This window comes from Alnus glutinosa, chromosome 4 (genome assembly GCF_958979055.1).
Source record: "Alnus glutinosa chromosome 4, dhAlnGlut1.1, whole genome shotgun sequence".
In the NCBI taxonomy this organism is placed as follows: domain Eukaryota; kingdom Viridiplantae; phylum Streptophyta; class Magnoliopsida; order Fagales; family Betulaceae; genus Alnus; species Alnus glutinosa.
In genome coordinates, this window is record NC_084889.1 from 18,049,078 (window position 1) to 18,061,659 (window position 12,582).

A 12,582-nucleotide genomic window follows, 5' to 3' on the forward strand; every position below is an offset into this window, starting at 1 on the left:
AAAACCAACAAAGACATGCTTTAAAAGGAAAAGAACATACGTCTAGACAAAGCATGTAGGTAGAATCAAACCTGTCCTCAGGGAGAAAGGTTTAGAAATACCAAGACAGAAAAGCAGCTGCCTGACATGCTTTTAACTGTCATCCCCAAAAAAAATATCTGCAAAAGATTCTCAAGATAACAAGAGAAAAATATGGGGATAGAATAAATGGTTCCTTAAACAGAATGCAAGACATGAATAAGATATGACATGATAAACAATGCAATGCAATTATTCATGACATGATAAACAATGCAATGCAAACATACATGACATGCACTAGGATTTAGGAACCAAAATCCTAGGCATGGGAGACCTCACCTACTAGGTGAGTCCACTCCCCCTCAGGGGGTGAATGGTCTCATCCTTCCTTACCCATACCTTCTCTACCTGTGAGGCAGGGGTGTGAGCCATGTCCAAATTGATCAGTTTGACTAGGACACTCTTCATCATGTTGACAAGCCCTTCATTAGTCTAATTCTTCTTGGGCTTGTGAGCCATCATTCTGAAGCATTTAGCCTTGGTGTGGCCATACCACATTGACGGCAAGAGGGAGAACCCCTTTGAGGATAATGCCATTGTTGCCGAAAAGCACGATGAGGCTTGGAAGGTTTAGAGCTAGACTTACTTGTCTTTTGCTCTGTTTTCCTGATCCGAGGCTGCTGATGTCGGATCTGAGGACAGTGTGGCCTGATGTGTCCAGAGACACCACAATGAAAGCAGGTAGGCTGACTTCGTTTGCTGAAATGCTTCTTGAAGGGTTCTACAAATTTAAGATTAGCATTTTCACAAATAACAAAGTCCTTACCTCTTTGAGATATATGCCTCCTATGGGGTGGAACATATTTATTTGAAGAGGTTTTCTCAATAAAGCTCTTTCTGGAATCCTCCTGCTTCTTCCAAGGTCTGTGGGATTTTAACAGATAACACTTTGGTCTAATATGACCAACCTTCCCACAATGATGACAAATAGGAACAAACTTACCTCGTGTTCTTGAATCCATGGAGTTAGGCTTCACACAATTATTTAAGCAAGAATTTTCAGAATTATCCAAACAAGCAGTGTCCACTATCACAAGCTTAATAACAATAGAATCTAATTCGGAATCAGAAGCATGTGAAGTAGAAGCACTCAAATCATCAACACTAGATCAGGCTTGTTAGGGATATCTGAATGAATACAAAGCATGCTTTTCAAATTATTACTAGAGAATTTTTCCAAGAAATCCTCTAATTCTTTTAATTTATTCTCTAGTGCATCAACAGTATCAAAAAGCATGGTATTCTCAGATTTCAAAGAGTCAATCAAAACATGTGACTCAGATAATTGTAAAAACAAAGACTCTTTTTCTTGCTTAATCTTCTTGAGTTCTTTATTGGATTTCTTAAAAAGTTTACCTATCAAAAGGGTATCTTTAGAGAAATCATAAAAATCATCTTCAGAGAACTCAGGAAGATTTATGTTAGAAGAAGTCATGGATCACACTCAAGAAATAAATCTAAACACAAGTGAAACCTGCTCTAATACCAATTGCAAATAATTTATTGACTTCTAATTTAAACCAAGTCTGTGTTTGTGTGCAAACAAATATCTTAAATGCTGAATTTAAATGAGACAAGATATTTGTTACGAAGTGGAAACTCTATGAAGAGAAAAAACCACTCCGGGGCAGCCAAACCCAGGAAATCCACTATCCAAAAACAAAGTTAGTTACAAGACACTCGTACTCACATAACCCTATGCAGTAGTCATACCTTTAACTCTGACGTGTAGCTCAACACGAACGCTTCCCAACCAAATCTTCCACCTGAAGGGATTTTTGATGGATTCCTTTACTTAAGGGCCGAATCTAAGATATACTTCACACGAACAATGAACACACACCGGCAACGGCTTGAGAGCTAGCGGATCTTGGATCCTCCCTAAACACCCTCTCAAAGCACTATGGAATTCACCACCGAATTCTGTACAAAACACAGACCTAGAGCCCCCTATTTATAGGCTTCAAGAGACCTTGAAATTTGCTGAAAAACGGACTTTGTCTATCGACCTTCATGACGGAAGTTTGCCTCGTCTAGACGAGTTTCTGCGATATCCTTCAGAAATAATGCATATCTGGAGGCCATCCAGACGCTACTCTCTTTCCGTCCGGACGGTGGGCCATCTGGATATCTTCCAAACATACAAGTTTTAGGATTTTTTCTTAGCTTTACAACGACACCAATTTCGTCTCAATCCAATACTCGAGTAAAGAGTTATGATAAAAACACTGAGACGGGCGTAGAAATCTTCCTAGAAGCCTGATATGCGTCTGGACGGTTTTGGGCGTGCTTCCGGACATTTCTCTTGGCTGTCCAGAATTCAATTTTTATATCTTTTTGTTAGCTTTCCAATGACGCCAATTTCATCCCAATCCGATATTTGAGCAGAAAGTTATAATTGAAATACTAGAGGGCGTCCAAACGGCTTGACCGAGCGTACAAACGATCAACTGCACTGCATTTCCAAAATAGCGCTGAAAGCTTCCATATCAAGGCTGCATCCGGAAGGTGTTTCTCTAGCGTCCGGACAAGTGCACTTCTGCTGTACGACTTGCCTTACCAAGGATAGCGTCTGGACGGGAACACCACATCGTCGAGACGGTTTGCAGCTGTCTTCCCATATCTGTGTCTAAGACAAAAACCCTATTGCTTGTCGAACTCTGAATGGCGACCGGACGGTATAGCCACGTCGTTTGGATGGATGCACTTGAACACTGGATTCTTCTTGAGCTCTTAATAGCTTCTGGACGATTTGCCATTACATTCGGACGGATACAATCTTGAGCAGTTCGAAGTTTCTCGACACTGATGGGCGTCCGGACGGATGTTGCTAACTGATGAGCGTCCGGACGGGAACACCACATCATTCGTACGGTTTCTTGGGATCCGACTTCTCTGAGTTGGAATCCGTACAGAATCTTCCTTGAATACTGAAATAGCCTTCATGAAGCTTGTGACACTTGCAACTTGTCATAATACGGCTCTTTCCACATCAGAGAAATAAACTCTGAATATCTGAAGACTCTGAAATATACGACATCCCTGTGAAAGCAGCAACATTACATAATAGTGATTTTGTCAACAGAATGTTGCCAATTAAAATACTAACAGTATGTATTTTTTCCCGATATCTCAGTTCATTGTGCATTAATATGCTTATATATGATTGAGAGTTTTTTTTCTGATATCTGCTAAGTTTTCCTGTGCATCTTAATGCTAGATAGTTGCTTTTCTCATGCGATGAAAAATTTTGCACTATCCAAAGTTCCCTTAAGGTATTTTTTTTCTCTCCTTTGACTTTTAGCTTCTGGAAATTCTAATGAGAGAGATTTCTTTTTTTGTTAAGAAGGTCAAATTGACCAACTCGCTAGTTGAACCTAGAACCCACAAATTCTGGCATTCTTTCTAGGTTACAGCACCAAGTGATAAAAAGAATTCAAAACTGAATGAATATGGATAAATAAAAAGATCCACTGCTTTTGTGCTATAAATCTATTCTTGAACTTGTCCCTATAGAAACAGTCAGTGACCAAATCATTGTGGAAATAGACGGTCACTAAAGGACGAAGTAAAAGTAAAGTGCTGCAGCTGAGGGCGACTGTATCATATGAGGGTGGCTAGGCCCTAGTAAAATAAGGTTTGACTTTTGACTTATCTAACATTGATTTTCTCTCTTATTTAGAAAATCTGGTTGCTTTAAGTCATATCAGTGAAGTTCATACCTTATTGAGAATGATTTCACACACACACACATTGCATGAGTTAAGTTTATTATTGAAAAATTTATATCTGCAGGGAAATTTTTGTGTTTATTGACTCTTAACTCTCAATTATATCTTGGTATATTTTTGAAATGCTATTTGACTGTTTTATCAGTTATTTATACATGCGTATTCTGAAGCTAACGTTAGGAAATTTTTGTTCTGCATATTTTCCTCTACTTTTCAGCTTCTAGTGTGAAGAGTCCAGACGGACATGTTCTTGTGTCCGGATGTGCTTGGCTCTATTGATCTCATATCTGACAACATGCCGTCTGGACAAGTATGTGCCGCGTCCGGAAGTGAGCTTTTTGCTTTCTCTGCCAAACACACACACTACTTTTTGCCTGTTCTATCTTGTTGTGTTGTGTGTGTTTTCTCTCGGACTGATCCCAAGATTTTGGCATTCTCTGCACATCTTTTCTCATTCTCAGGTATTACCTTTGACTTTCCTTATTTTCTTAAGGTTTGGTTCTTTTTAGAATATTGGAATTTTTAATTGATTATGATTTGAGAGATTGTGCATGAATATCTTTTTCTGTCTTTATGCTGGATGGATATTACTAATCTGTGTCTTTTGGATTGTTATATCTACTTTTGTATTTCTTTATGCATCCAATTGATAGCCATCATAATACCACATTCTTTTTGAAACTAACAGGATCTAATATTTCCTTGTGGTGTTATTTTTGGATAGATTTCTGTTTAAATATTTTCAGGAATGTGTTGTCCGGTGGCTTCCAGCATAGTGTCCAGAGATCTCAAATTTTAGATGAACTCATTCCCCTTGCTCATACAAAGTCTTCCGTAACCTTTTCCTCTAGATATGCACCAGCTAGAGATTCAGGGGTGAATCTTCTTTATAATCTTGCAGACCACTTGTCCAGAGGATTTCTTTCTGCAGATGATCAGTTTCAGGCAAGAAGACTCAAGTGTCTGAAACTTTTCAGTCTATGGTTTCCCGACTTCAGGAGCTAGAAGCCGAAGTAGTTCAAATCCAGCTTTTTATACGGTTTTCTCTCCGTTACTTGATTTCAGTGGATCAACAGGATTTGGTACTTGGAGGATTTTTGTTCTTCTATTTTGGGCCACTTGCAGACTCTTCTCTAGTTTCCTATTGTTTTGGATTTTAAAACGTTTTTTTCTGTGGATTTTATATACTCTATGTACCCTTGTTCTGTTGAGACATCAAGGCGGAATATTTTAGTGCTGTGGTCTTTCTCTACTTTGTTTACCCTTTGTCCCTTTGAGACAAAAAGGGGGAGTATATGTTAGTTTTTGGACCGGGAATGTATTTCCAAACCAGTCAAGTATTTTTTGTCCCAGAATGGCCAAATGAGGAGTTTATTAGTATTTTTATTGGCTACATTTTGGATAAAACAAAAACATTTTATGTAATGGTTGCATTTTAATAGGACAGTTAGTTTTTCAATCTTCATGTATTTGGACAGACGGTTTTCAAATCAGAATCTTCATATATTCAGACATCCACTGTTCACAAGCTTCTAGAAGATATCCATGAAGAGTCCATTACAAAAAACCAAGACAAATCAGCCAGTTCTTGTGCAACCATCCGGACGAGCCTTTGAAGGATCCCGGACACCCCGCAGTGTCTTACAGATAAACGTTGAAGACGTCCGGACGACAGAGCAACATCGTCCAAATGCTCGGTCAATCAGTATTCAACAAGGAGTATGTTTTCAGAAATCGACACTGTTTGGCAAGTCCCTGCAATCCGTTCGGACGATGTCCAGTATTTACAAACGGTCTGAACGACTCGACAACACGTCCGAACGATATCAACTAATTCAGATAACTCCAAATTTCCGTTCGAATGCGGAATGGATTTTAGAGAAGACCGTTCGGACGCTCGGTCAAGCCGTCCAGACGCAAACCTCATAAGGATAGAATTGCACTGTTTCTGAAGGATATCACAGAAATTCGTCTGAACGTGGCAAATTTCCGTCCAGACACTCTACAGAGAGAGTCCGAATCTTAGTAGTTTTTGAGGTCTCTTGAAGCCTATAAATAGGGGGCTCTAGGTCTGTGTTTTGTACAGAATTTGACAGTAAATTCCATAGTGCTTTGAGAGGGTGTTTAGGGAGAATCGAAGATCTGCTAGCTCTCAAGCCGTTGCCGGCGTGTGCTCAAGTGTTCCTACGAAGTCTATCTTAGGGGTCGGCCTTAAGGTAAAGGAATCCATCAAAAACCCCTTCAGGTGGAAGATCTGGTTGGGAAGCGTTCGTGATGGGCTACACGTCAGAGTTAAAGGTATGACTACTGCATAGGGTTATGTGAGTACGAGTGTCTTGTAACTAGCTTTTTTTGGATAGTGGATTTCTTGGGTTTGGCTGCTCCGGAGTGGTTTTTTCTCTTCATAGAGTTTCCACTTCGTAACAAATATCTTGTCTCATTTAATTTCTGCATTTAAGATATTTGTTTGCACACAAATACACACTCGGTTTAAATTAGAAGTCAATAAATTATTTTCAGAGATAAATTACTTGAACTCATTCTTAAAACACTTGGAATAGGGCTTAAGAAAGAAAGGCTAATCATAAGGCTCAACAGGGTAACTAGCGATAATGTATCACAAAAAGAAAGTTGAGGCTTAAAGTAAAGAAAAATGGTATGATCTCTTCTCTCAAGAATTTGCATAACTCTTCAACATTCATGACTTCACAAAGTAAGTATGGCATAAAAAATTATGATTTTTAGCATTCGGCCAAAATAAAGAATAATGAGACTAACACAACAAAATAATTTATGCCTTTCCAAATGAAATATGATACCATAAAAATTTACCCTCCATAAAGAATGATTGGCTCAAAACTCACAAGGGTTAAAAATCTCCACATTGTTATCCTTAAGATTTTTTAATTCATCTCTATCCTTCAACAAAGGGTCATGTTTATGTGGCTAAGTGCATGTATAGTAATTGAGTATGAAAGCAATGAAATTCTTTAGCAGGAGTAGCATAATGAACTAAAAATAAAAAATCATGCTAAGAAAACAATTTTGTTTAATAAACAAAATTAAGACTAAAAATAAGCCAAAACGAAAACAACTAAAAATAAAACAAAATGACAACATACATCAAACATCAAACTCTTCCCCCCAACCTAAAACTCACATTGTCCCTAATGTAACAAAATGAAGCAAATAAGTATAGATTAAGAAGAGTACCTTGAAGTGATGAAAATAAAATGAAACTTTATTATCTGTAAAATGGGTTAGAAAACAAAAAACAAATAAAAACAAAAACACAACCTAAACTATGACGCAAACACTATTACTACAATTGTCAACTAAGTTTAGGTGTTTGGCAAATCCTAATAATCTGGATCTGGCAAATCATAAGAGTCATCTATAAGCTCAAAATCTTCAAAAAAAGATTTCAAATATTTTTCTTTAAAAAAATTACTATTTTTGAGGTTTTCAATTTTTGGTGCTTTGATACTAGATGGAAGAGTTTTAATGGGTATATACAAGTCCTCAAAACATGGGCTCCATCCATTAGTGTCCATCACCAGATTAGCATCCAAAACAGCATTAGCTATGCCCAATTCTATATCATCACTATTGGGATTTAGTAAACATGCCTCTATAGGATCAGAAAACATAGAATGGGTGAATTTATCTTCCACCAAATTTTGGATCATGTCTACCTCATGAATTTCATCATCATCATCATCAATGTAACGCCCAGCCTTTTACAAAAAAACGTAAGTGAAAATTTCGATTTTAACGTGACATTACGACATCATTAGAGTTATAAATTGGTAGCGGAATATTTTTTTTTTTAATGATAACTCATCAGAGCTTCTAACAAAAATACTTCAAAATATATAGAAAGAGTGTAATTGAATAATTACACATTAAAAATAGTATTTGTGCCATGTATGGCACATATAATTTACAATCAAATTACTCAGAGTATCATTATTACATATCAATAAATATATAAATATTGTTCTCCGAATATTATAATAATGGACTAAACATAGTAATCCACAAAAATGGGAGGTATCCTAGCCTCAAATACTGCTATCAAGATTACCTAAGGGTCTGGACAATCGTAATACTCCTCGTCATAACCTGTATTAATATATAATACAGAGAAAAATAATAATACAAAAATACCTAGTGAGTCCATTGTTTTCAATAATGATATAATTGTTGAGTTATTAGAAATAAAGAACACAATGCAATGACATAATAAAATGACAGTTTTATATGCACAATCTTATTTATTTAAATAACCATTATCTACTAGCATTCACCTTATAGAGACGTAACTCTAACAAATAGATCCAAGGAGACGTCACTGCAGTTAATAGAATCTAGGAGACGTAACTCCTGTCTAATGTGTTATAAGAGACGTAACTTCTGTTTAGCGAATGATAGGAGACGTAACTCCCGTTTAACGAGTTCTAAAGAGACGTCACTCCTATAGTAATTTGTTATCTTTTTGGCACAGGCAGACGTCACTCCCTATTCCGTAGTCAAATGTAACTCCCTACTCTTTTATTTAATAATATCTTTGGCTTAGGCAGACGTCACTCCCTGATCCGTTAGTAGACATCACTCCCAACTTTGCTATAATTAAATTTATTAATTAAATAACAAAATATGCAAAATTCACATGCTCAAACGATTAAATAAAGCAGAAACCACAACATTATGAAAATTCAGCATTACCCTCAGTAAGCAATAAATACTTACAGTTCTATCCTGCTTTAGACTATATTCACACAAGTGCTCACTGCAATACAATTTTGTACATGTGATAGTGTGTTAGTACGAAATTGCTAAGAAACTTATTTTATCACGTTTATCACTTTCGACTTCTAAATCACTTATCCAAATTTCTAATGTCGCTTAGATATTATAGGTTAATTATATAACCAAATATTTTATGCGGACATTATTACGGCATTTATTAATTAATATCGACAATACCCTTTAAGTAAAATGGCATTATAAAACCTTATATATTTTTGTATCAAATTGACATAGTGACTCCATTAATATAATTAATGGGTTTTATATTTTAAAAGTATACAAGCGGTACAGTATAAATAATCCTTATTTTAATCTTATAAAATTTGGGTGGAATAAAGGCATTAGTGTTACTAATGTTTAAAAATACTTTTGGTATTTTGGGTGGCATAACGGCACTTATATAAAACATTATTTTTTATTCGGGCATCACAACATCATGATTTATTTTTTAAATACACTACTTAAAACACCTGTTAAAACACAACTTAAAACATTAGTTACTTAAAATAATAAGAACTATAAAACACATAAAATCAAGGCTTTAATAAAAATACCTCAATTGATATTTTTACAAAAAAAAAACCACTTATCTTAGAATCGGTCCAGATAAGAAAGAATCATTTTCATCATTTATTTCTATTATCTTTTCTTTTCATTTCTTTCATTTGGTCCTTTTGGTTGTGGGACCCAAAAGTGAGAGAGTTGAGAGACCCCTTTTTGTTTTCTCACCGTATACACACACACTTGTTCTATTTTCTTTTTCCTTTTTTTTTTTTAAAGTTTGACTAGAAGCTTCTTCCTTTTTTTTTTCTTCTTATCTTTTTCCTCTTTGTTCCTTTTATTCTTGTACACCCAAACAATTATACACAGAGAAGAGGAATTTAGGAGAAAGAGAGAGGCAAGAGAGAGTGTTACCGTGAGAGGGAGAAGAAGAGAGCTTTGAGACTTCTCTTTTGCTATTGGTTTTAAAACACAAGACCTATTCTTTTTGTTTTGGCCGTGAGATACAGGGAGAGGAACTGAGAGATAGTTTGCTTGGTTTTGTTTCTTTTCTAGTTTTGTGTAGCAGCAGAGAAGAGAAGTGTTCTCTTCTTGTTTTTGGTTCTAATTGAGAGGAAGAAGGATTTCCTTTTCTTATTTTTCTGAAAACAGAGAGAGAGGGCAAGAGAAGGAGAGGGTTGTTTTGTTTATGGGCTGAGAGTGAGGAAGAGGTTTTCTGTAGCAAAGAAGGGAAGGGTTGCTGGAATTGAGACTAACAGAGAGAATTTAGAGAGAAGAGAGGAAGATGATGCGTGAATGCAAGGGGGTGCTTCACTTTTCTTATACATGTATGGAACGGTGGAGATCACTTGGGCAAGATTTGATCAACGGCTGGGACTCTTTCTTGGGCAGCAAGTTGGGACGAAAGGAGGCTGCATCTGGTGGTCAGGTGGCTGCTGCACATGATCCTCCATGGAAGCTTCTAAAAAAATCAGCATCTTATCTCTAACTAATTACGTAGTTCATTTATAACTAAAATGCAATTTGACTCATCATCAAGACTTGCTTAATGACTAAGGTTGGGATTCAACGGTGCTGGCATGGGATACAATGTTGATGGGCCTGGTTCCACTTGGGTTGGGCGGGTTTCATGTAGGAATAAAATGGGCCCACAAATTATATATATGAATTTTCGTCCTATTTAAGGGCAGTATGTTTCATGGATGTTTTCGTATTCTTAACGAAGTCCAAAAATTATGAAATTTAAAGGGTAGCTAGAGGACTTTGAGACGAGCATTTTGGGTTTTGAATTGACCAAAATGGAGTTTGTTTGACCCTATTTTCTTTATTCCAAAGTTTAAGGTCCGTTTGAACTTTCATTAAACTAAAACTATAAACGCTTCATAATAAATGAATATTTATTTTTTATAAATATTCATATTTATTTTTTTGCCTTATTATTAGGTCATAAATTATATTTTAAGATATTTTATTCAATATCTTAAAATACGAGTATTACAATCAATGACAGGTTGCTTACAAATGTTAAAGATGTTCAACTCAACGGTCATATTTCCAAATGTAAGCTTCATGATTCCATTCCTTCAATTAATTAATGCATTAGAAGTAGCTAAGAATGGTCGTCTCAAAATAACAAGACTTTCAGTGCTAGATTGTGCAATAGGATGTGTGTCCAAAAAAAATGAAATCCACAGGAAAATAAAATCTATCAAGTTGCACTAACACATCTTCTACTATCTCTCTTGGTATAATAACAGATTGGTCGGCAAGTTGAAGAATAACTTTGGTGGGTTTTAATTCACCAAGACCTAACTGTTCATAAATTGAGTAAGGTCATAGATTTACACCATACCCTAAATCAACCAATGCTTTATCAAATTTTGAATCTCCTATGATGCATGGGATAGTAGGGGATCCTGGATCTTTATGCTTCAATGAAATTTTCTGCTGAATTATAGCACTTACGTGCTCAGTAAAAAATGCTTTCGTTTTCACAGAAAGCTTTTGCTTGACAATATAAAGATCTTTCAAAAATTTAGCATATGACGGAATTTGCTTGATATCATCTAACAAAGGGGTATTTATTTTCACCTGTTTAAACACTTCCAAAATATCTTGATTTGTTGTCCCCTTTTTAGGTGCAAGCAACCTTTGGAAAAATGAGGCAATAGGCTTATACACTCTTTCCTCAACATCCTCAACCTCTTTACGCTTGTCATCATCCTTGGTTTCTAAATTTCCTTTAGGTTGTGAAACCTTTGTTGGGATTTCTTTGTTCACAATTTTTCCACTTTTAAGGACAGTGACTGACTTAGCATGTTCTACTTGAATATTTTTGACTTCATTTACCCCACCTTGAGTCCTTGGGTTAGTTTGAGGTAGAGCTAGAAACATTCCCTTCTCCCTTACATTCAATTGGGACTCAATTCTATCAACTGAGTTTTTCAACTCTTGAATATTTTGCATGTTATTTTGGTTGATCTGGTCTTGTCTCTGTACAAAAGTTTGCATTGTGTTTGCAAAAGCCTTCTTATGTGGTGGCACATAAGGAACATTAGAAGAAGGTCTTTGGGGCTCATTGGCATATGGACCATTCCTCCAACTGAAGTTGGGGTGATTTCGCCAATTAGGATTATAAGTCTCATAGTAAGGCGAATTAAATGGTCTTTGGTATGCATTGGCCATATTGGCCTGCTCATGCAGTACCTCTTGAAATGCTGGAACTGTGGGACAATCCTTGGTCAAATATGTGTTGGTCTCACAAATTTCACAATTACTCTTAATTGGTACGGATATCTTTTCTACACTCACTTTGCTTAACTCCATGGCCTCTACCTTTCTAGTAAATTTGGCAAGACGGACACTAACATCATCTTCTTTAACATGATATAAACCTCATTTAGATATAGGTCCAGGTTTTGTCGTATCAATCCTCTCTGTGGTGTCCCATACTTGAGCTTTCTCAGCTAAGAGATCAAAAAAATCCCAAGCCTCATCGGGTGCTTTACTCATAAATTCACCATTACACATCATCTCTACAATCTGCCTCATGCTTGAGGACAAACTATCATAAAAGAAACTAATGACTCGCCATGTTTCATACCCATGATGTGGGCATGCAAGTAAAAGCTCCTTAAACCTTTCCTAGCATTCGAAAAAGGTTTCATTCTCTTTTATAGTAAAATTCATTATATTTCTTCTCAATGTGTTGGTCTTATGAGTTGGGAAAAACTTTTTGTGAAATTTCCTAGTCATGGTGACCCCATTGAACTGTAAGATATTGAGTCATTGCACATTGGTAATGAAAAACGAAATTGACTTCTAAAAATAAAGTGTATGCATAAGTGTTAACAAAAATTAAAGCACAGCGGAAAATAAATGACACACTGATTTTTGTTGACGAAGTGGAAACTCAATCAAGAGAAAAACCACTCCGGGGCAGCCAAATCCAGGAACT

The 12,582-nt window shown here is 36.2% G+C and overlaps 1 protein-coding gene across 1 annotated transcript; it reads right to left on the minus strand.

The window, feature by feature from the left end:
* Positions 1 to 10,958: 10,958 nt before the first annotated feature.
* Positions 10,959 to 11,951, minus strand: LOC133866189 (uncharacterized). Its single transcript, XM_062302731.1, has one exon. It carries the CDS (start codon positions 11,949 to 11,951, stop codon positions 10,959 to 10,961), a length of 993 nt encoding a protein of 330 aa, XP_062158715.1.
* Positions 11,952 to 12,582: the final 631 nt, after the last annotated feature.